The sequence below is a fragment of the Oncorhynchus kisutch genome, linkage group LG11 (assembly GCF_002021735.2).
Source record: "Oncorhynchus kisutch isolate 150728-3 linkage group LG11, Okis_V2, whole genome shotgun sequence".
Taxonomy (NCBI): domain Eukaryota; kingdom Metazoa; phylum Chordata; class Actinopteri; order Salmoniformes; family Salmonidae; genus Oncorhynchus; species Oncorhynchus kisutch.
The window spans coordinates 73,273,632-73,296,119 of record NC_034184.2 but is presented as its reverse complement, the minus strand read 5'-3'; the positions used below and the strand labels follow the sequence as shown (position 1 = coordinate 73,296,119).

At 41.9% G+C, this 22,488-nt stretch overlaps 1 protein-coding gene across 3 annotated transcripts; it reads right to left on the bottom strand.

Annotated features, from left to right (window-relative positions):
* Positions 1-465: 465 nt before the first annotated feature.
* On the bottom strand, positions 466-18,569 carry LOC109899282 (protein phosphatase 1 regulatory subunit 16A-like). Of its 3 annotated transcripts, none has more exons than XM_020494355.2 (12): positions 18,432-18,569; positions 9,760-9,829; positions 8,467-9,559; positions 7,472-7,542; positions 6,649-6,794; positions 6,167-6,270; positions 5,831-5,955; positions 4,481-4,606; positions 4,092-4,167; positions 3,761-3,890; positions 3,438-3,600; positions 466-3,300 (listed from the first exon to the last, which is right to left on the bottom strand). In XM_020494355.2, the coding sequence occupies exons 3-12, from the start codon at positions 8,717-8,719 to the stop codon at positions 2,818-2,820; spliced, it is 1,677 nt and encodes a 558-aa protein (XP_020349944.1). In that variant the 5' UTR covers positions 8,720-9,559; positions 9,760-9,829; positions 18,432-18,569; the 3' UTR covers positions 466-2,817. The 3 variants fall into 3 exon arrangements, with proteins under 3 accessions (XP_020349944.1, XP_031692158.1, XP_031692160.1); XM_031836298.1 differs by having other exon boundaries at positions 9,760-9,825; XM_031836300.1 differs by lacking the exon at positions 9,760-9,829.
* Positions 18,570-22,488: the final 3,919 nt, after the last annotated feature.

Sequence of the window (22,488 nt, the reverse complement as noted above, 5' to 3'; positions counted from 1 at the left end):
GTTTCCACTTCACAATAACAGCACTTACAGTTGACCGGGGCAGCTCTAGCAGGGCAGAAATTTCACAAACTGACTAGTTGGAAAGATGGCATCCTATGATGGTGCCACGTTGAATGTCACTGAGCTCAGTAAGGCCATTCTACTACCAATGTTTGTCCATGGAGATTGCATGGCTGTGTACTCAACTCCATACACCTGTCAGCAACAGGTGTGGCTGAAATAGTTTAATGTTCTAATTTGAAGAGGTGTTCACATACATATGTATATATAGTGTATCTATTAGGAGAGCAAGCACGACTGTCCATCTTACTCCCAATATATACAAATAAATTACATGTCCACACATGTACTCCTAAGCCTATGTCGCCCCCCCCCCCCCCCCCCCCCCCCCAAAAAAAAAATGTTTTATGCAATAATCCTGGAAAACATGACTTTTTAAACAGGCAACCACCATAGAAATGATGTTCTACATTAAAACAAACAGATGTAAATGTGTAATTGAGGACTGAGTTCCATTATGGAAGGAGACATTTCAATAGTACATTTAAGAGAGAGTCAAAGGCATTTAGTCCCATACTTCACATCAATCAGAATTCCACATGGTCTATGTGGAACTTTGTGCAAGCAATGCAAACTATTTACACTTAGCCAATCAACCCTACAGTAGGCACTTACTGTTGACAAACCATCACATTGACAAGGCTAACCAAGATGGTCTGTCAGTTGTTCTGATGCCCCCTTCATTTCATTAAGGCAGCAATGTAGAAGATACTGGTTTCTAGGCAGGAATGGTTTGTTGTAAAGGAATGGTTGAGGTCAATCTACTCCATATACAAAAATATAATACATTTTTCAGTATTATATTTAATTTTTCACTGCCCTAGGGTTATTATTGATTGGATAACCGTATATACTATTTATGTTTAGATTTTCTTTTCATTCCTTTTGAGGTGCACACTGTACGGAACACCGGAATAACTATCACTGTGAATCATTGTAGTGTGTGTGAAATAATCCTGTAAGGGATGGGTTGCCAAATTGTGTTGACACAAAAATGAAATGTCATTAATATCCACAGAGTGTACAAGACATTAGGAACACCTTTAATATTGAGTTGCACCCCCTTTTGCCCTCAGAACAGCCTCCATTTGTCAGGGCATGGACTCTACAGGGTGTCAAAAGTGTTCCACACAGATGCTGGCCCATGTTGACGCCAATGCGGTCCACAATTGTGTCCTTTGGGTGGTGGACCATTCTTGATACACAAGGGAAACTGTTTAACGTGAAACCCAGCAGCGTTGCAGTTCTTGACACACTACCATACCCCGTTCAAAGGCACTTAAATATCATCTTGCCCATTCACCCTCTGAATAGCACACATACACAAGCCATATCTCAAGGCTTAAAAATCCTTCTTTTACCCGTCTCCTCCCCTTCATATACACTGACTGAAGTGGATTTAACAAGTGACATCAATAATGGATCATAGCCTTTACCTGGATTCACCCGGTCAGTCCAAGTCATGGAAAGAGCATGTGTTCCTAATGTTTTGTACACTGTGTACATCCCTATTCACAGCATAGAAATAGTTTAAATAGAAATGCCTATAAGAAGTCATTTTATCCTGAGGTGGGACAAACACCATGACAAAAACACAATTTATATTAATTTGAATATTAGATAATCTCTTACAATCATTTAGAAAACAAAACCCTTGTTTACAAATTGCACCGTAGAAAATGTAGGTTCTTAGTGCATTGGAACAGTATGTTGATTTACAAACAAAAAATAATAATTTGAGAACAGTGCTGAATGCTGATCAGTAGAAAGGCAGGGAAATAGCACTTGTCTACACGTGTGTAAATTTGATGCAAATTCAAACCAACAAGAAAGAGAAACCATCATCTACAAACACTTCCACTTCTGTACCCTGTCAACAGACAGACTGGTGTGAGTGTGTATAGAAAACAAACAAACACCAACAAATGCCATTATTATGTACCCATCACTCTCGATCCTAATCTCTCCTTCTCTTAAATCCATTTACTGTGCATATCTCAAATCATGCTCAGTCAATCATGAGTAGAAAATTATCATTCATTGGTCCAATTTTCAGCTTGAAAAAAATAAAGTAAAATAATCAGCTTTGGTTCATTCACGCTTCTCTAGCCCCTTTCTGCTTTAAATGAGCAAATCTTATTCACTTAAGTCAGATAGCCAGTTCATATATAATATGCTTGACATGAGAAAACGCTCTCTTTTGATTGAATTGCATCAAACAAACATGGAAAAAAGGGATTAAACAAAAGAAAGTACTCCGTGCTATTGAAGGAGTAATACTGGAATCTGTAGTTCTCTTAGAAGCCACCAGGTGGGCACATACGGTCTCTCTCTATACGAGGTCCATAGATATGCAGAGCAATATCCATGTATGTAAATCTATGGCTCTGGCCACACCCTTATCAACAGAGGAACGTTAAGTGCTCATATATTGGAAAATGTTTTACATTCCCTCCATTAGATAAATCTTGTTTTAGACATTTCAGGAAGGAGGGCTAAAAAATAAATCGATGCAAGAAGATGGAATGTATAACCACATTGACCAAAATGGAGAGTAGACCAAACATTCAATGGCATGTAATTGATGGAAGTAGGCGCTTAACGGAACCAAATAATAAACTTAGAATAAATCCAACTGTAATGAATCCTTAAAAGTATATCTGGTCGTCACCGTAGCGTTTTGAAATCATTTTTGATTGTTACACATCGCCCACTTTAATTTCCATTCAGGCAGTGGGTGTTTGGAAGTGTTTGTCCCTACATGAGTCCACAGCAGGGCTCCTTGGTGTTGTTGGAGGTGTCCTCCTCTGGGGCTTGTAGTTTGAGCAGGGGCGGGTCCCCGCTGGCTGGGGTGAAGTACACAGTGCTGGGGGAGGCCACCTCTGTGCTGGGTGTCTCCTGGGCGGCTCCGGACGGGGTCACATCCTGCAGAGGGACGGGAGAAGGGGGCATCTCCTCTGGAGCGGGTGGGGCTGGGTACTTGTTGAGCTTGGCTGCGGCCCGCTGGCGTTTCAGGTCCGCTAGTGTCTGGTGGGATTTCTCTCGGGTCATGCTGTCCCCTGCCTCCCCGGTCCCCGAGGCAGGGCTCAGCTGGTAAGAGGCGCTGCGGTCCATCCGGCCTCCGCTCCACTGCTCCCCTGGGACTGACGCCGACAGGGCCAGGGGAATCCCACCGTTCCCCAGATTGAACTTCCTCTCCCCTCCCTCGTCATTCTCCCCCCTCGACATGGCACCTGCAGCCTGAGAGAGCCAGCGCAAGAGAGTTAATATGACACATTCACCTATCAACCATATTATCTATTCTCAGTGTTAATTGAACATGGTAGAAGTTTGTCCTGGTGTTGTTGCTATGACAGGAGTAATACAGTACCACTCACCATGGCAACATGCTGGTGGAGCTCGTTGTCAGTCTGTCTGTCCTCGTCGTCGTCCTGCGGCTCGGCTTGCCGGCCTCTCTCCTGCCACACCATGGACTCCTTGTGGTGCTCCCGCCGGTACAGGCTGGAACGCTCATTGATGCTCACACGCCGCACCACCTTACTGCTCAGACAGGGAACAACAGAGAGAGATACTGTAGATACAGCTACAAGCTGGAGAGAGTGACCGTAGGTTGAGGGTTTTACATGTGTCTAAACAAAAACATTATCCTATCCCCTCAATTCTTGAACCAATCCTCTCTCTTGTCCCCCCCCCCCCTCACCCTCTGCTGCCAGTGCTGGAGGCTCGTTTCTGCAAGGTGCCCTTGTGTCGGTCCCGACTCTTCATGATGGCATCGTGTTTGTGCTTCAGCTCCATCAGCTTGGCTCTCACCTCCTCATCCGCACACACATCTGCCACGGACAGAAAACAACAGGGTCAGGACATGTCATCCCCATTCAGGATTTCAGTCCCTCTGAAACACGTTCATGATGTGTCTGGACAACAATTATCTACCAAGACAACAGCAATTTAATCTATACTGTCCAATCGTTTTCTGTCATTGCCCTTCACATCTACACAGTCTCTGATTGGGTTGATAGTTGTGTTCTTACCTAGTGGCGTCTCTTCCAGAACGGACTTGGTGTTGAGACTGGCCCCATGAGCCACCAGTAGCTCCACCATCTGGACCTGGGGAAACAAGACACACCAGCATGTTCAGGTTTGTCAGGCAATACAGCCATTTAGCATAGCATGGCATATTTTACATTTTAGTCATTTAGAGGACGCTCTTATCCTGAACAGGATCAATTAGGGTTAAGTGCCTTGCTCAAGGGCACATCAACATATTTTTCCCCTAGTCAGCTCTGGGATTCAAACCTGCGACCTTTCGGTTACTGGCCCAATGCTCTTAACCGCTAGGCTACCTGCCGCCCATAGCATGACAGTTGAGAAAGGGGGACGTAGCTTCTTTCTAAACTGTTCTGAGTGCGGCAATACTGACCTGTCCCCAGCAGGAGGCGGCATGGAGTGGTGTCCAGCCGTCTGTGTCCTTCTCCTCCACTTTGGCCTGGTGCTCCAACAACAGCTCCCCTACCAACAGGTAGCCGTTAGCCGCCGCTAAGTGCAGCTGGATGTGAAGTGAGACAGAGGACAGATTGTTACACGGTCAACCTTTTATACCAGTGGTGAGGTGAATCTATGGATTATAATATGAGACTAGAAGTTCAAACCTTAGTGCCGTTTGTCAGTAATGTGAACCTTAGTGCCGTTTGTCAGTAATGTGAACCTTAGTGCCGTTTGTCAGTAATGTGAACCTTAGTGCCGTTTGTCAGTAATGTGAACCTTAGTGCCGTTTGTCAGTAATGTGAACCTTAGTGCCGTTTGTCAGTAATGTGAACCTTAGTGCCGTTTGTCAGTATTGTGAACCTTAGTGCCGTTTGTCAGTATTGTGAACCTTAGTGCCGTGTGTCAGTATTGTGAACCTTAGTGCCGTGTGTCAGTAATGTGAACCTTAGTGCCGTGTGTCAGTAATGTGAACCTTAGTGCCGTGTGTCAGTAATGTGAACCTTAGTGCCGTGTGTCAGTAATGTGAACCTTAGTGCCGTGTGTCAGTAATGTGAACCTTAGTGCCGTGTGTCAGTAATGTGAACCTTAGTGCCGTGTGTCAGTAATGTGAACCTTAGTGCCGTGTGTCAGTAATGTGAACCTTAGTGCCGTGTGTCAGTAATGTGAACCTTAGTGCCGTGTGTCAGTAATGTGAACCTTAGTGCCGTGTGTCAGTAATGTGAACCTTAGTGCCGTGTGTCAGTAATGTGAACCTTAGTGCCGTGTGTCAGTAATGTGAACCTTAGTGCCGTGTGTCAGTAATGTGAACCTTAGTGCCGTGTGTCAGTAATGTGAACCTTAGTGCCGTGTGTCAGTAATGTGAACCTTAGTGCCGTGTGTCAGTAATGTGAACCTTAGTGCCGTGTGTCAGTAATGTGAACCTTAGTGCCGTGTGTCAGTAATGTGAACCTTAGTGCCGTTTGTCAGTAATGTGAACCTTAGTGCCGTTTGTCAGTAATGTGAACCTTAGTGCCGTTTGTCAGTAATGTGAACCTTAGTGCCGTTTGTCAGTAATGTGAACCTTAGTGCCGTTTGTCAGTAATGTGAACCTTAGTGCCGTTTGTCAGTAATGTGAACCGTAGTGCCGTTTGTCAGTAATGTCAAAATCCTACCCTACAAGGTCCAGAGTACTTCTGGTTTTATCTGATAATTAATTGCACCCACCTGTTGTCCCAGGTCTAAAATCAGTCCCTGATTAGAGGGGAAGATAAACATTTTAAAAAACAAACAGATTACAGTGTCTCACCAGTGTGGCCCCATTGTCATCCTGAGCGTTCAGGTCCGCACCACTCTGGACCAGCGCTCGAAGGTCCGTCAGCATCTCCATCTCCTTAGCCCCACGACACTGGTTTATACGGTCCTGGGTTATACCTGCACAGGTACACAGGAAGTCAACACAAGACCATTTGACTAGGACCGATTTTTAGTAAGGGTCATGGTGGGGATCGCAACTGGGAAGAGAAGGGATAGGTAGCTAAGGATGAAGGCTGTAGTCATGGCATGATAATGATTGGGAGTAGTTGGGAATGCAAATAGAGGATAAGGTTGTGGAGAAGGAGAGGATGTCGAGTTGGGTTCTGACCCTGCTCTGCCATGACCATCTCTAGCAGCTCCAGCGTGGCCTCGTCCTCACAAAGGTCATAGGGCATGTTGCCATCAGCGTTGACCGCCAGCATCTCTGCACCACTGGACACAGACAAGGAGAACGTTACATCAGGAGACAGGGACTCATTACACCAGTGGCACATGCATCACCGTCACATGTAGCTGCAGTACAGTATATTCACTGACACACAGTGGTAATTTACTGTAGTAAATGATAAGGATGTCCTAGAATTGTAACCATATGTTTATATGATGATACGATAGTGCCTATGAAGAAAGACTAAGAATAGATTTTGGGGAAGTTCAACCAGAGGGCCGTGTCCAAACTCATACTTAGTTACTCAAACTTATTTTTCCAAGTCTAAGTAAAGTAGTACATTGTAACTGTGTGTACATTTCTGTGACCAGCAGTACAGCGAGAGAGTGTGTCACGTTGAAGGGTTTCTAAATGTGACTCACGACTGCACCAGGAGCTGCACCAGGGATGTGTGTCCACAGGTGGCAGCAGCGTGGAGCGGCGTCCACAGCTCACTGTCACAGGCGTTCACACTGGCCCCGGCGTCCAACAGACACTGTACCAGCTCCACAAAGTCATCAATGCAGCACTGCAGGGGGGGCAGACAGACAAACCAATGAATACATGCTCACCTACAGTGTTCTACCATCAGTAAGTCAACTGCAGTGTAAGCTGAATTTGCATAGGCCCAGGCCTCCAGTCGTTTACTAAGTAAAACACATTCACTTTTTTCAAAGGGAAGAAATAATTATAGATAGTACTTACAAAGAGAACACTGTTCTCTCTAGTGACACTCATGTGTTGACTGTGTGTTAATGTGTATATGTAGGGTCTGTGTCATTTTGACTTATAAAGAGAGCAGTGTTGTTTCTTGGTGGTGTTCGTAGAACTTTCCAAACAACACAGCAGTGCTATGAAGGGAAGCATAACTAAACGTATCCTCCCCAATGGTCTAGGAATGTAAGCAAGAGCCTTGGTCCAGAGCAGCAGTTAAATGTCTAGCCCTAGAAGCAATGTGAAAACGCTCTACAGTGTTTACATAAACTGTGATGTTAGTTAGACAAAACAGACAGATAGACACAACAGACAGTACTTACAGTTCTGAGAGCTGACAACACAAAACAATGCACACACAGGCTGACCTGTTGGTTGTGGGTGGTCACAACTGTCTGTACCTGGTGTGTGTGTGCGTGTGTTCGAGTGTGTGTGTATATGTTTGAGAGTATGTGTTTAAGAGTATATGTGTGTGTGTGTGTGTGTGTGTACCTGGTGCAGGGCAGTGAGTCCGTCCTCGTTGTACAGATCTGGACTGACTCCACCGTTCAGCAGCTCCCTGACTGCAGAGAAACACAATCACAACAGCGTGGCCGTTACTCACTAAGCTATGCTACGAATCCTAACTTCAGATAGCCTCTGCTCTTGTAATGCAGGCAAAAGTTAGTTACGAGTGACCACTATAATTAACCATAATCATGTGTGGAAACAATAGCACCATTGAAACCAAATGCCTGGTCTGACAAAAAATATGCATGAATCATTTCCTATACACAAGTACAACTTTTAACAATTTCCATTGAACATTTTACAAAAACACATTTACTTGAGGAACAGTGCCGATGCAAAGTTAGGTAACAGAATGACAGCACAAAGTCATTCTGTTAACAATCATTGTTTTTTGTTTAACATACATTTTAAAGTGAAAAATCAAAGTCTCAGCATCACTGTTATTGTGGAATTGCCCGTGTGTTTATAGAGTAGTTGTACTGTGTAATTCATGCTAGGCTACTTGGAAGAACAGCAACCATAACAACAACAGTGAGGGTTATTTAAGGCCCTAGGAGGTGTGCTATATGGCCAATATACCACAGCTAAAGGCTGTTCTTAATCACGACGCAAAGCAGAGTGCCTGGACACAGACCTTAGACGTGGTATATTGGCCATATATCACAAACCCCCGAGGTGCCTTATTGCTATTATAAACTGGTTATTAGAGCAGTAGAAATACATGTTGTCATACCTGTGGAATACGGTCTGATATACCACAGCTTTCAGCCAATCAGCATTCAGGGCTGGACCCACCCAGTTTATAAAGTGGGATAACCTCTATGGCTGGTTTCCCAGACATGGATTAGCCTAAGCTTAGTCCAGGTCTAAAACACACTTTTAATAGTGATTCTCCATTGAGCATGTTTTTTTATTCCAGGACTAGTCTTTATCTGTGTCCGGGAAACCAGCCCATAGTGGTGTGCTGACTGACTCACCTTCCTCCAGGTCATTGCGGGCTGCAGCCTCCAGCAGGGTGATGTTGTTGGGGAAGACCACCCTGCGCGTGCACCCCTTGTTCTTGTCCACTTTCTGTCCGGCCTTGCCCCCGCCACGGGCCGTATCCTTGTCCATCTGGGCCCAGCCCTTCAGCTGCTGGGCGCGCCGCTTCTGGGCGTGCTTCAGGCGCTCCGTGGTACTCAGACGCCCAACCGTGGCCATCTCACCGAGCAGCTCGCCGTGCTCCGCCATGCCACACCACCGCCCACCTCAGACTTCCTACACCTCCCGTTTCACTGTTCTGATCTGGTTCTGGGTTTTATCAGTTGAAAGTGAACACAAAAATAATCAAAGCTGCTGGAAGGTCAGGTGGAGGACATCTCCAAGGTGTAAAGGTCCAAGTCGGTATTCTTTGTGTGAGTAACAGAGAATCAGAGAATTCTCTTCCATGGGCCTATATGCTTTAAAAGACTATGTATGGAAATTCAAGACCTGAGAACCAACTGGTTCTTACTCTAGATCTTTATGGAACATCTCCTGCTGGAACAGATCCATCCAGATTACTGAACCACGTCTGTCCTTAAATCCTGTGTTCCTTCCTGTATTCCTCTGGGTTGGAGGGAGGGGGACCGAAACAGTGACACTACTTCGCCTCTGCCCCCGTCAGTGCCAGCAATGCAACCATTGATGGTTAGGCCTACACTCTCTGGGAAGTGGACCCAACACACAAGTCCCCGGGTGGGAGTCCATACTGAGAGCTGTGGTGCAAACCTTGAAGTGAAGTGGTTACTTAGAGTACAAACTCAGCATCTAAGAGGAACCAGGTCACATTGTTCAATGTGATAATAAAATATAAACAGAGATTTGGACTAATACTGCATAGAGCTTGTTTTTAGAGTGCAGTAGTATGAGAGAATGTAAGGGCAGGGGTTGGTCAGAGGTGGGGGATGCATGGGGATTGGATCACTTCTAGTCCTGTAATAGGCCACTGCAGGTGGTGCTTCGGGAACCAGGAAGAGTCAGGCATCAAAGCGTCTCAAGAATCCATTGTGCTTCTTAGAATACAGAACATAATACTCCCTCCCCTGACACCTGCAAACAGAAAGAGAAAGGGGGATACCTAGTCAGTTGAACAACTGAATGCATTCAACTGAAAATGTGTCTTCCGCATTTAACCCAACCCCTCTGAATCAGAGAGGTGCGGGGGGGCTGCCATAATCAACACCCACGCCATCGGGTGGAACAGTGAGTTAACTGCCTTGCTCAGGGGCAGAACGACAGATGATTTTTACCTTGTCAGCTTGGGGATTCGATCCAGCAACCTTTTGTTTAGTGGCCCAACGCTCTCATCCGCCAGGCTACCTGACAGAGATGATATTCAGAGAGTGATATTCAGAGAGAGAGAGAGCCCTGTTAGAGTAATGTACACAACCTGCCCTCCTAAGCCTGTTATCTGGAAGCTGTACACTCCTTATCCTCCGCTCTTCACTCCCACTCCTCTATCCCAGGGAAACCGGAGATGGGACGCCTTTCATTAATGATTGACACCCTGCCTGCCCTGCGTATGCCCCCTCAACTTCAGCACAGCACGCTCTGTGGTTGGTTAGTGTAAGAGAACGGATCAGGAAGGGATTCTGTAGGTTGTTAATTAGTCAGGCTGTAGTACTAGTAACTAGACAATGGTTTGGGTGCTAAGTGCTAGGCTAGCAGTGGCCCTCCTGGCTGTCACCAAGCCCTCTGTCCCTCCCTTCCCATTTATCCAAGTAAGTAACATCTCACACCAGCCGCTCTTTCCAGGCACCTCATCCATTATTTAGCCTGGCCTGTGAGTCGCTGAGAGGAAGGTCAACTAGACGCACTCAGGGAGATAGAGAGAGCAGTTGCTTACGGGCAGGCCCAGCTTAGACGGAGACCACTCAAGTCACAGAGGCCTAACAGAGGGGACCAGGTCTGGGACTGGAAAAAGACATCAAATATCTTGTAACATAGACAGGAAGGATGGCATCACAAACACATGGCACTTTTGGCTACATTCAAGTATACCTATGGTGAAACTACAGAGACCACTGTGTTGTGACCTTACTGCAGCCTACAGCAGTGGTAATCAATGTCGGGTCGCGACGAACTGCAGTGGGGTCGCCAACATTTAAAACAAATTAATGAGACAATATACAATCGTTAATGAGAAAGATAATTAGAAAAATGTATTGATTTCTTTTCATTTTGATAAGAAATTAACATGTAATGAATTTAAGTTTATTTGTTGATGTAAAAATCAAAATGTACCAATTAAGGTTGTCATTAGATTTGGGATGGGGGCCGCAATTAATTCTTGGGGGGGGGGGGTAAAATAAAAATAAAAAGTGGCCCCCACTGAAAAAGTTGGAAAACAACTGGCCTACAGCATAATCTTTTCATAATTGTCATTCCCAAGTCTTGAATGAATAGACCTGCTTTAGGGACACTTCTGTCACTATGGCTTCAAACTATATTTAGGATGACCTTTCCTTTGTCAGTGCCCAGACCACAATGTAAGGATTTCCTTGGATTCAAATCAGAATGTTTATCCTACACACCCGCACACACTAACAAAGTGGCACAGAGTATACCAGTATTCCTATTAAAATATAATGAGGCCCTACTGCAATATAGAGGCCAGGGCCACACCTTGCTTGATCCCCAATCACAGAGAACTGAACTTTGTTCCTAAACAAGACCTAGCTACAGAGACACCAAGCAGCCATAAACAGACAGACACCTGCTGCTGACACACAGGCTGTCGATGTCTAGTGTGTTCACACTCCACGGAACAGCTTGTAATCAGTGCACAATAAGAAACCGGAGGGATGGTGCCCGGTTTCCACTACAGTAAACACAGAAAGAGAATAATCCTTATTTACAGACTCTTAAAGTGATGCTCTAGAACTTTGTATAATTTTAGCCAGTAGTGTTGAAAGTGCTGCTCATGAGCCAAAATGGGTACTCGTTTTTTGTGTACCACCTCATCTAATTGTGTACTACGTCATCCATTTTGTATGATATGTTACAAATCCGATTTGTAAAATATGTTACGAATTTGTTGTGCTTAAGATCCCAGACTCCATGTTTAAAGATGGAATCTGCAGTAGGTGCTGCCCCACCACTGTTGTTTTTGCTGCCGCATTATGGTAAAAAAAATATATATATTTTTTTTAAATGGTGCTCTGCTATCAAGAGTGCAATGAAAAAAGTGTTGTTTTCAGTAACTTCTTTGTTGTTGTAATATCACAAATGGACGTGACAATTTCAGCATTAAGGATTCCAGCTTTAAGGAGATTTGGGAAGAAGATCCCCACAATCCCTTTAGGATCAGCACAGAAGAACTAAACACTTCAGGTAAATCATAACGCTTAAAATAAAATAAAAAAAGAGCACAAATCAGCATGTGACATCTTATTCAACACCACCAATAGCTAGGCCTATATTTTAATGAACTTCTCTCATCAGAATGTAACAAAAGGGATGAAGTGATGACACAGAGAACTACTGGTCTGTATGTGTTTGTCCTCTGAATCACAGATCATTGGCCGACCTCACTTGGAACACACAACTCCATGGGACTCAGGGACATAATAGCTTTCTATGCATGCCTGTGTTGAAAAGTCTGTTCAGTTGCAGTGTGTTCAGCGTGAGTGTGACAGAAGTGATATGGGATGTCGTAGCAGTAGGCTACATCTTTGTACGTAAAGATGGCTTAATCACAAAACCTCTAACTTCCGCTTCCTGCCTAATCTCATTGTCTTTGGCTGCCAGTCCAGTAAATGCTGTCAATCACCAAGGATATAAACACCACCACTATATCTTAAGACCATTAGTGACCATGAAACCTAGCCTATTTAAAATCACACTTGAACAATGGCAATGAAACCTACAAAGAGTCTCCTTTCACCCTGAATAGCCAGTAGAATACACCTAGATCTCAACTTATGATAACAATAAAAAAAAGAGATCATGCTCATATTTCTGTGAATATACTGTGCCTGGTGTCTCAAAGGTCATTTTGAAAGTGATAGCTGAATTACATAACCAAACATCGATATGAACTCAGGGCTCTGCCTGGGGTCAGGAAACATGTTGGCGCCTATGGATCAACTTATGACCCTTTGTGTACACAAGGTTGAGGCGGATGGAAGACATCCTTTATAGAGCAAGTCACAAAGTGAGTTTTAGGCCGGAAGGACATCCTTGCCCGTCTGTTGCAGTTCAAATGCGGAACATAAAGCACACCAAGTCACAGCCAGGCAGTCGAACAGCGAGTAAGTCTGGAACAGAAGCAGATCAGTATGTGTACTTTAGCCCAGCACAGACTGGCACAGTGGCCCACAGCGAGGTTTAGCACAATAACAGCCACTGTGCCTCCTCAACTCAGAGAACCTCTCTGCCCTGTAAAGGCATCCAAATGCTTCCCACCTGAAACAGTTCGGTAGAGTTTGTGCATATATTATGACAACATTTTGATAGGTTTTTGTTTTGAACTTTGGTGAGGGTTTCTTTCGGAGCTGAAGTCTACGCCCCTTCGTCGGTGATTGGTCAACAGTAGCGATTCTTCAATAAAGTCTTTGTTGTCATTCAACGAGAGACGACTCATTTTCACGCACATTTTTCATTGACAAATACTGCACCAAATATCTTTGTTAGATGTAAAATCTCAAAAATAATGACACTTCACAGCCAGTTGGCTCTGTTCTGTGAAGGGAGTATCTCGTACATCTTCTGTTTCTTGGCAATTTCTCACATGGAGTAGCCTTAATTTCTCAGAACAAGAACAGACTGACGAGTTTCAGAAGAAAGTTCTTTGTGTTCAAAAGTTCAAATGCTGATGCTCCAGATACTCAACTAATCTAAAAGGCAAGTTTTATTGCTTCTTTAAAATCAGCAAAACAGTTTCCAGCTGTGCTAACATAAATTGCAAAAGTGTTTTCTAATGATCAATTAGCCTTTTAAAATTATAAACTTGAATTAGCTAACACAAAGTGCCATTAGAACACAGGAGTGATGGTTGCTGATAATGGGCCTCTGTACACCTATGTAGATATTCCCCTAAAAATCAGCCATTTCCAGCTACAATATCCATTTCCAACAATAACAATGTCTACACTGTATTTCTGATCAATTTGATGTTATTTTAATGGACCCAAAAAAATGTGCTTTTCTTTCAAAAACAAGGACATTTCTAAGTGACCCCAAACTTTTGAACAGTAGTGTGTATGTATGTATATATGTATTATATATATATATATATATATATATATAAACACATATACACACACACACACATATATACATACAGCCGTTGTCGGGTTATGAGTGAAGTAGGCAATTTAACATAGAAGTAACGGGAGTACCCTACCTCGCCGTGTGTACATATGCTGCCTCTCGGCTACATTTCATTCTAAGCCGAATTTTACCGCAATCATGACTAGGTTGATTCGTGGAAATAAAAGTTGAGGCTTTGTCAACCATAAATACCGTTCATATATAAAGAAAAGTCTGCAAAAAGTTGGCGGGATGCTGAATTTGGCAGAAAAAAAACACCTTGGTGTTTAGTGTGTGTGATGGCTGAGTGGCTATTAATACAGTCGATAGAGGGGGGAAGATTAAATCAGGGATCATTTACTGGTAGACTGGGAGAGACGCTCTCTCCTCTATCTCAGTTAATTTAGGCAACTGGGCATATTTCAATAGATAGTAAAACCTACTGTACTCTGGCAGCAATCAGATTACAGTTTATCATTAAAATAATTATGGGCATACCACTTGGTAGGCCTACTGAACTTTTCACAACGTCACCCTAACCATACCCAGTATACAGGGAAAAATATATAAATGCAACATGTAAAGTGTTGGTCCCTTTTCTCATGAGCTGAAATTAAAGGTCCCATAAATGTTCCACACACACAAAAAGCTTATTTCTCTCAAATGTTGTGTACAAATTTGTTTGCATCGCTGTTAGTGAGCATTTCTCCTTTGACGAGATAATCCATCCACCCGACAGGCACGGTATATCAAGAAGCTGATTAAAAAGCATTATCATTACACAGGTGCACCTTGTGCCCAGGACAATAAAAGGCCACTCTAAAATGTGCAGTTTTGTCAAACACCACAATGCCACAGATGTCTCAAGTTGAGGAAGTGTGCAATTGGCATGCTGACTGCAAGAATGTCCAACAGAGCAGATGTAAGAGAATTTAATGTTAATTTCTCCACCATAAGCCACCTACAACGTCCTTTTGGAGAATTTAGCAGTACGCCAAACTGGCCTCACAACCGCATACCACATGGTGTGTGTGTGTGTGGGGGGGGGGGGGGGGGTAGGAGTATTTTTGTCTGTAATAAAGCCCTTTTGTGGGTAAAAACTCATTCTGACTGTCTGGACCTGGCTCCCCAGTGGGTGGACCTGGCTCCCAAGTGGGTTGGGCCTATGCCATCCCAGGACCACCCATGGCTGCTCCCCTGCCCAGTCATGCGAAATCAATAGATTCTGGCCTAATGATTTTATTTCAATTTACTTATTTCCTTCTATGAAGTGTAGCTTAGTAACATCTTTTAAATTGTTGCATGTTGCGTTTATATTTTTCTTCAGTATATTAAAAGCTGGATAGGAATGTTATTTTTCAGGTTGAGCATACACCACACAGAACGCACTGCAACGCAATGCTTCAAGGCAAACGCAGCACTCCATTGGAAATGAATGTACTTCCGGTGTACCAAAATGCAATGACGCATTTCTCTGATATCAAATTATATTTCAACAAAATAATGTTGCGGGAATGCTAATCTTATTGGTTTCTAACAGAAACAATTTCATAACAATCTGAGATGGTGGGTATTGAAATCCTCTTTCTTGTGATTTTTGAGGTGGAACGACCCAGGTTATCGGCTTCTGGGCGGCCTAGTTTGGTCACCTGCGTTCTTCATGTATCATCGGTGTACTTTGAGTTTGGTCGGTAAATGCTTGAAACTGTTTACAGGAGAGCCACCATCAATGAGTCATTGACTCAGTTTGGGCAGGGAGGGCCGGTGGTTCTGTGGAACAAATCACTCAGTGACTGGCCCTCACTATGAATACTCACACATTCATGTGTTTGGTGTGGTTTAGTCCCCAAGTGAAAAAGCAAATGACTTAATTTGCCTACAAATCATAAAACATATTTGTGCATAAATGAGTTACAGTTTAAGGCCTCCAGAGGAAGGTTTTCAGAAGGACTGTTATAGGGCAAACTAAGGGATTATTTCATAACCAATAGGCCTAAGTATTTGGTGAGACAAAGTCAATGTCAAAATATGTTTGGAGATCTGATTAAAGCAGCGTTATAGGCGATAAGATTAAATAAAGAAACATAGCCTAAGTTGGTAGTGCTACAGTCAGAATGATAGGCCTAGTTGGCCATACCTGTAGGCTACATTTAGGCCTAAATCGTATTTCTGTTCCATCAGAGGACAGAAAGAACCAACCTTGCCTGACAACTCAAACTGAATTCTTCCGCTGCTCTAGCGTTCTCAAATACTTCACTCCGAGACTGCCATCATTGAAGTCATTAGTGGTGAAGTCAAAATGAGGGGTGTTGTACAAAACAAAGCCATCGGCGATTGGAACATCTTTAACCAATCAGAGTATCAAAGCCAATGAAGAATTCTAAAAACCCTGCTATACCCACGTGTGTTCTGGCTCTGGCCCAACCCATCGTTTTCTGGGACCAATCTTCCATTCTAGAAATCATCAGGGAGGTTCATCCAGAATCATTGGGCATGGTGTAGCGTTTGGGCGTAGCGTTTTGCCAGAGAAAAGTGTTTGGGTAGCCAGGCAAGAACCAACCCCATGTACACTGTCTATGGCTTGTATGTAGGCTAACAATGCTGAATCAATGGTTGGTGTTATGGAATGATCCTGCCACTTGAACCACTGCCCAGTGGTCTAATCTCCTGTTCAATATTCCTAAAGGCTTTTTTTTTCCATCCCCAGTTTCAATGTGCAATTGGTTTAATGTGCAATTAAAAAGACAAAGCTGAGGAAGAGAGAGATCATTAGGCTATATAGTAGTTAGAGATGGATCAATGACAGCCAGGTTAGTAAAGGCTATACTGTCTGGCTCCTTTGAAGAATGGACATTGTTCCCAATGGTTAGGCCTATATTGATTAAGGCAGAGAAAATAGGAGCTAGTATTGTTTATTCAATAGTTGGAGAAGACTTGATTAAGTAGGGGTCTCTTTCCTTTCTGTATGAAAACTGTGCTGCTCAGATAAAATACCTTAAGAGCCTTACCCTCATTCAAAAGAGTCAGCCACTGAGCAAGAGCAGAAGTTTACATAAGCCAGTGTTTGTGCCATGTCACAATGTGGCCTAGGATATTGTGTTCTCAGATCTCCAGAATCTGAGATAGCATACAGTTGTGAGTGCAGCAGCATTGTGTGCGTGCTACTCAAATAAATGTACTAGTTGTAACTAGGGCTGTGACCATTGTGGAATTTGGGGTAATGATTAATTGTCATGCAAATGGCCAAGGTTATAGTCATAAATGTTATTTTTGTTGACATTTTTGTTGTTGTTGCTTGCAATGCATCTCTGACAAATAGCTACGAGAAACCGAATTAATACAACACTGCTTTGGTGACACCCCGGTCTAAAAAACAAATGGTTTTGACTGCTTGGAACTTTTAAAAATTAAGCTGTTCTGCTCGTAAAATGACTACAAACTTGACCAACTTCATGTAAAAATGTAAAACTGCTATTGGATAAGTTATATCTACTTGAATATGTTGATCCACCCCACTTCTCCTCAAATTAATATGTATTAAGACATTTTTTTTATCCACAGTCATTGTCCATAATTGTCTGTTATACGATTAATTGTGCCAGCCGTAGTTGTAACTTTTAGATATCTCTAAGCACAATAAGAAATGTGACCTGCTTGCTTACTCTCTTTCCTAGAAAGATTCTTAATGAAAACAAATAAAATGGAAGAAACCAAATAAATGTAACACGCACCTTAGTGAAGGGACTACCGCCATATGAATGAGAAAGGCACTTAGCATCTTAAAGCATTGGCATTCTTATAACATAAACGCTATGGTTGCTATCCTGTTGGTCCTGGACACACAGAAAAACACTAACATCCAACTCATAAAGTCAGACTTGCAGAAGAACGCATGGCCAAATTCCACCACACAGCTATTAAAAAAATGACCTACTGAAAAATGCAAGTATACTGTTAAATGAATTGAACATGTTAACAGTTTACAATCATCTAAGAAGTTGTCCACCAAAAATAACAGGAGATGCTAGATTGCAGTGGTCTTATTAGGGGATAGGTCCATTCTATTAATTAAGTTTCTATGATTGAAATGCCACCTGCCCTGTTTTCAAGAGAATGCCGTGCCTCAAACAATGATTTTATATAATGGTTTATATACATCATTGTTCTCAACCGATGTGTCTGATGACAGACCAATACATTAAAAGCCTTGAATAGTAAGCAAATTCTGCTTCACTGGGTAGATGTTAGCAGATTACTAGCACTCTACAGCCAGGTAACACAGGCGAACTAGCTAGGATGCTTGCTGCCTGGTTTCACTGAATGCGAGTAATTCAGTCAAAAATAGACTATATTTTATTCCGGTCACATAACTCTGTAGCTAGCTGCTGAATAAGTTGTGTGACCATAAACAACTATTTTTCTAATATCGCTTATCATAACCTTCTAACATCCAACATGCCCGCTCTATCCGTAACAGCAATCTGTTAGTCATTAACATTTTGTAATGCCAATTAATTAGCAACCCAGTAGCATCCACGCTAGCCTGCTAACGTTAGTTTACACAGCTCACTTACCCGTCCTCATTCAGCCCCGGTAAAAGTTTGCTTTGGGTAACTCAAATGTCAACCTTCAAATGTACTGGAGGTTAAAAACAAGACTTGTTGCTTACCTGTGAAGTTAATTCAGTCTGACAGCAGCACAAACTCGTATCCGTGTTCTCAGCCCGACTGAACCCGATCAGCTGTTCTGTCCCCAATCCTCCGGGGAAATGCTTTTCCATAACAACCACTGTGCTGTCATCGAAAGGTGCCCACTAGAGGGAAACATTGCTCAGAGCAAACTCTAGAAATGTAAATACTGTAAACCGAGTGCAATGTTTACTATGGGACGTGACTGTAATGTATAATGACTCTCACCAAACAATTTGACAACAAAATCCTACGTAAACTTAGTCTCACATTTTCTGACATTTTCCTCTAAAATTCATTCAAAATAACAGCTGTCTGAAAAATACTGCAGCCCACCTGGAGCATCTGCTTATGCTTCATATAATGTACATCTAAATGTATGTTAACAAAAAAATATGGACTCGTCATCAAGGGCAGAACATTTCCCCCAATGACATACACTGTAAAAATATAGCCTACCAAAATAATAAATTGTTGAAGGTTCGTATGAATTCAATCACTTTCTGACTGCACCCCTTTAGATTTTAACGAAACCTTCCAAACATGTTTGGTCGTGGTAGAGGTCAGAAAGTTACTTTTTTGGAACCGAATGCCAAAACATTCAGGAGAAAGAGGTGCTCAAAGTCGACCCATTTTGCATACCCCACACTTACATGAGACTTGCCTGGCTACTCAAACTCCTTGCGCCGGCCAAACGCTACGCCACGCCCAGGGCCGTTAATTTCTACTCCTCAATGAAGTATGTAGCGAACATACAGTACATTCGGAAAGTATTCAGACCCCTTGACTTTTTCCACATGTTGTTGTTACAGCCTTATTCTAAAATTGATTAAATAAATACAAATTCCTCATCAATCTACACACAATACCCCATAATGACAAAGCAAAAACAGGTTTGTGTGTAGATTGATGAGGGGGAAAAACAATTGAATCAATTTTAGAATAAGGCTGTAACAAAACAAAATGGGTAAAAGGTCAAGGGGTCTGAAGACTTTCTGAACTCACTGTAGAGCAGCAGAATAATTCATTTTGTAGTCAGGCAACCACTACACATCCATGTCTTAATCACTGAGGAAGATTAATGGTTGAGTTTAATACAATTTGAAATCTTAGAAATAGGGTTGTCAAACTATTTTATAATTTCTTGAGAGAAAAAACACAACATTGTAATTTAATCTTCAACGTCAATTGTCAAAAAAGTGTGAACTCTGATTTTTTTTGTCATTTTCAGATGTTGTAGCTTAGACCCTATTTTACAATGTCTGAAGTGTTTGTGTTTTGCCCATCATCGGTTGAGAACAATGATGTATATAAACCATTATATATAAATCATTGGTTGAGACACAGTATTCTCTTGAACACAGGGTGGGTGTCATTTCAATAACAGAAACATAATTAATAGAATGGCCCTATCCCCTAAGACCACTGCAATTTAGCTGGTACACTATTGAAATGGACATTTAATTTGATTTTTAAGTTTCAATTACTGCCATAAAGATGGCCACCAGCAGAGGTATAAAATACTTAAGTAAAAATACTTTAAAGTACTACTTAAGTCGTTATTTATATTTGACAAATGTTACTTTTACTTCACTAACATTTCTAAATAAAATAATGTACTTTTACTCCATACACTTTCCCTGACACCCAAAAGTACTCGTTACATTTTATATGCTTAAGAGTACTGGAAAATTGTCCAAATCACACACTTATCAAGAGAACATCCCTGGTCATCCCTACTGCCTCTGTTCTGGTGGACTCACTAAACACAAATGCTTCGTTTGTAAATTATGTATGAGTGTTGGAGTGTGCCCCTGGCTATCCATAAATGTTCAAATCAAGAAAATTGAGCCATCTGGTTTGCTTAATATAAGTCATGTGAAATGATTTATACTTTTACTTTATTTTGATACTTAAGTATATTTTAGCAATTTCATTTACTTTTGATAGTTAAGTATGTTTAAAACCAAATACTTTTTGACTTTTACTCATGTAGTATTTTACTGGGTGACTTTCACTTTAGTAATTTTCTATTAAGGTATCTTTACTTTTACTCAAGTATGAGAATTGGGTACTTTTTCCACCATTGGCCAGCAGTCCACCAACCATCAAATATCAACTTGAATGGGAATGTCTATTCTAATATCTATATTTCTATCATTTCAATAGGTTTTCTATGGAATATTTACAGTTTATTTTAAGACAATGGATATTCCAACTCACGTCAACATTCTCTGATGTGTGGATCTCTAACCATCTTTGTGGTACCATTTGATCGTCAACATTTGTTTTCTTTGACATTTTAGTTCATGTATCAGCCAAAACATGACACCCACTCTACTCTGTATTCAAGAGCATGCTGTTTTTCCACCAATGGTGGGCACAACACAAACACGTTTGATGACGCAAAATAAGGTCTCTAAGCTACAACATACACTACCGTTCAAAAGTTTGGGGTCACTTTGAAATGTCATTGTTTTTGAAAGAAAAGCACATTTTTTGTCAATTAAAATAACATCAAATTGAGACATTGTAGACATTGTTAATGTTGTAAATGACTATTGTAGCTGGAAACGGCTGATTTTTTTATGGAATATCTACATAGGCGTACAGAGGCCCATTATCAGCAACCATCACTCCTGTGTTCCAATGGCACATTGTGTTAGCTAATCCAAGTTTATAATTTTAAAAGACTAATTGATCATTAGAAAACCCTTTTGCAATTATGTTAACACAGCTGAAAACTGTTGTTCTATTTAAAGAAGCAATAAAACTGGCCTTCTTTAGACTAGTCGAGTATCTGGAGCATCAGCATTTGTGGGTTCAATTACAGGCTCAAAATGGCCAGAAACAAAGAACTTTCTTCTGAAACTCATCAGTCTATTCTTGTTCGGAGAAATGAAGGCTATTCCATGTGAGAAATTGCCAAGAAACTGAAGGTCTCGTACAACGCTGTGTACTACTCCCGTCACAGAACAGCGCAAACTGGCTCTAATCAGAATAGAAAGAGGAGTGGGAGGACCAGTGCACAACTGAGCAAGAGGACAAGTACGTTAGATTCTCTAGTTTGAGAAACAGACTCCTCACAAGTCCTCAACTGGCAGCTTCATTAAATAGTACCCGCACAACAACAGTGAAGAGGTGACTCCGGGATGCTGGCCTTCTAGGCAACATGAAACAAATCAGAGTTTACTCATTTTTAGATAAGATGTTAAAGGTTAGAAATAAAATATTTTAAAAAACGTTTATCTTTTTAAAGTGATGGTAGGGTGGTGTATGCAAAAAGGATTCATTTTGAGCTCCTTTATCACCTGAAAGTGATTGAAATCATATGGAAAGAACCTGAAACATACCATACAGTGATATGAAGAGTCTCCTACCCTATCAGTGATAAGATATGTTCTTGACGTAAGACAGAGTCTGTGAGCAGGTAATGTGGGGGTAGGTACAGTATGTTATCTTTTACAGCTGTAAAAAGGAAGGGTGTTGTATCTATCAGAGAATGAACATAGCAAGGGCATGATAATGAAACTGAGAAGGGAGTGATTTAGTTGATAGTTGTCAGATAGTTGCATAAGAATCAAAACATCGTCTGATGTTCATCTAATGAGATTTAGTTAACATGGTCTAGTAAATTTGACCTGAATCAAAACTTTTTTTTAAATGTAGTAGGTCCTGAGCCTAAACTTATTGGATATATAGTAGGGCCTTAATCAAAATGTAGTAGGCCTATTCTGCTTATGTGAAGGGTCCACTGACTGCTCAAGGTAGGTTGGACTGATAGAGAATCCTGGGAAAAGTCCCAGGCGGGGACAATCTGCTGAACTACTGACCTCCACGGTCAACAAAGGAGTAACATTCTGCAGAGGACTAGACACAGGAGATGTGAAGCTTCTCTTGTAGTATTTCACTCAATGACTGATGTGTTGGGAATTATATAATCATGCAATCCCTGTGTTTTCTAAATTGTTCTGTGATCGGTGGGGAAATTATATTTTATTGTACTTGTTGAGGCACCATTGTTTAGATATGATCAGT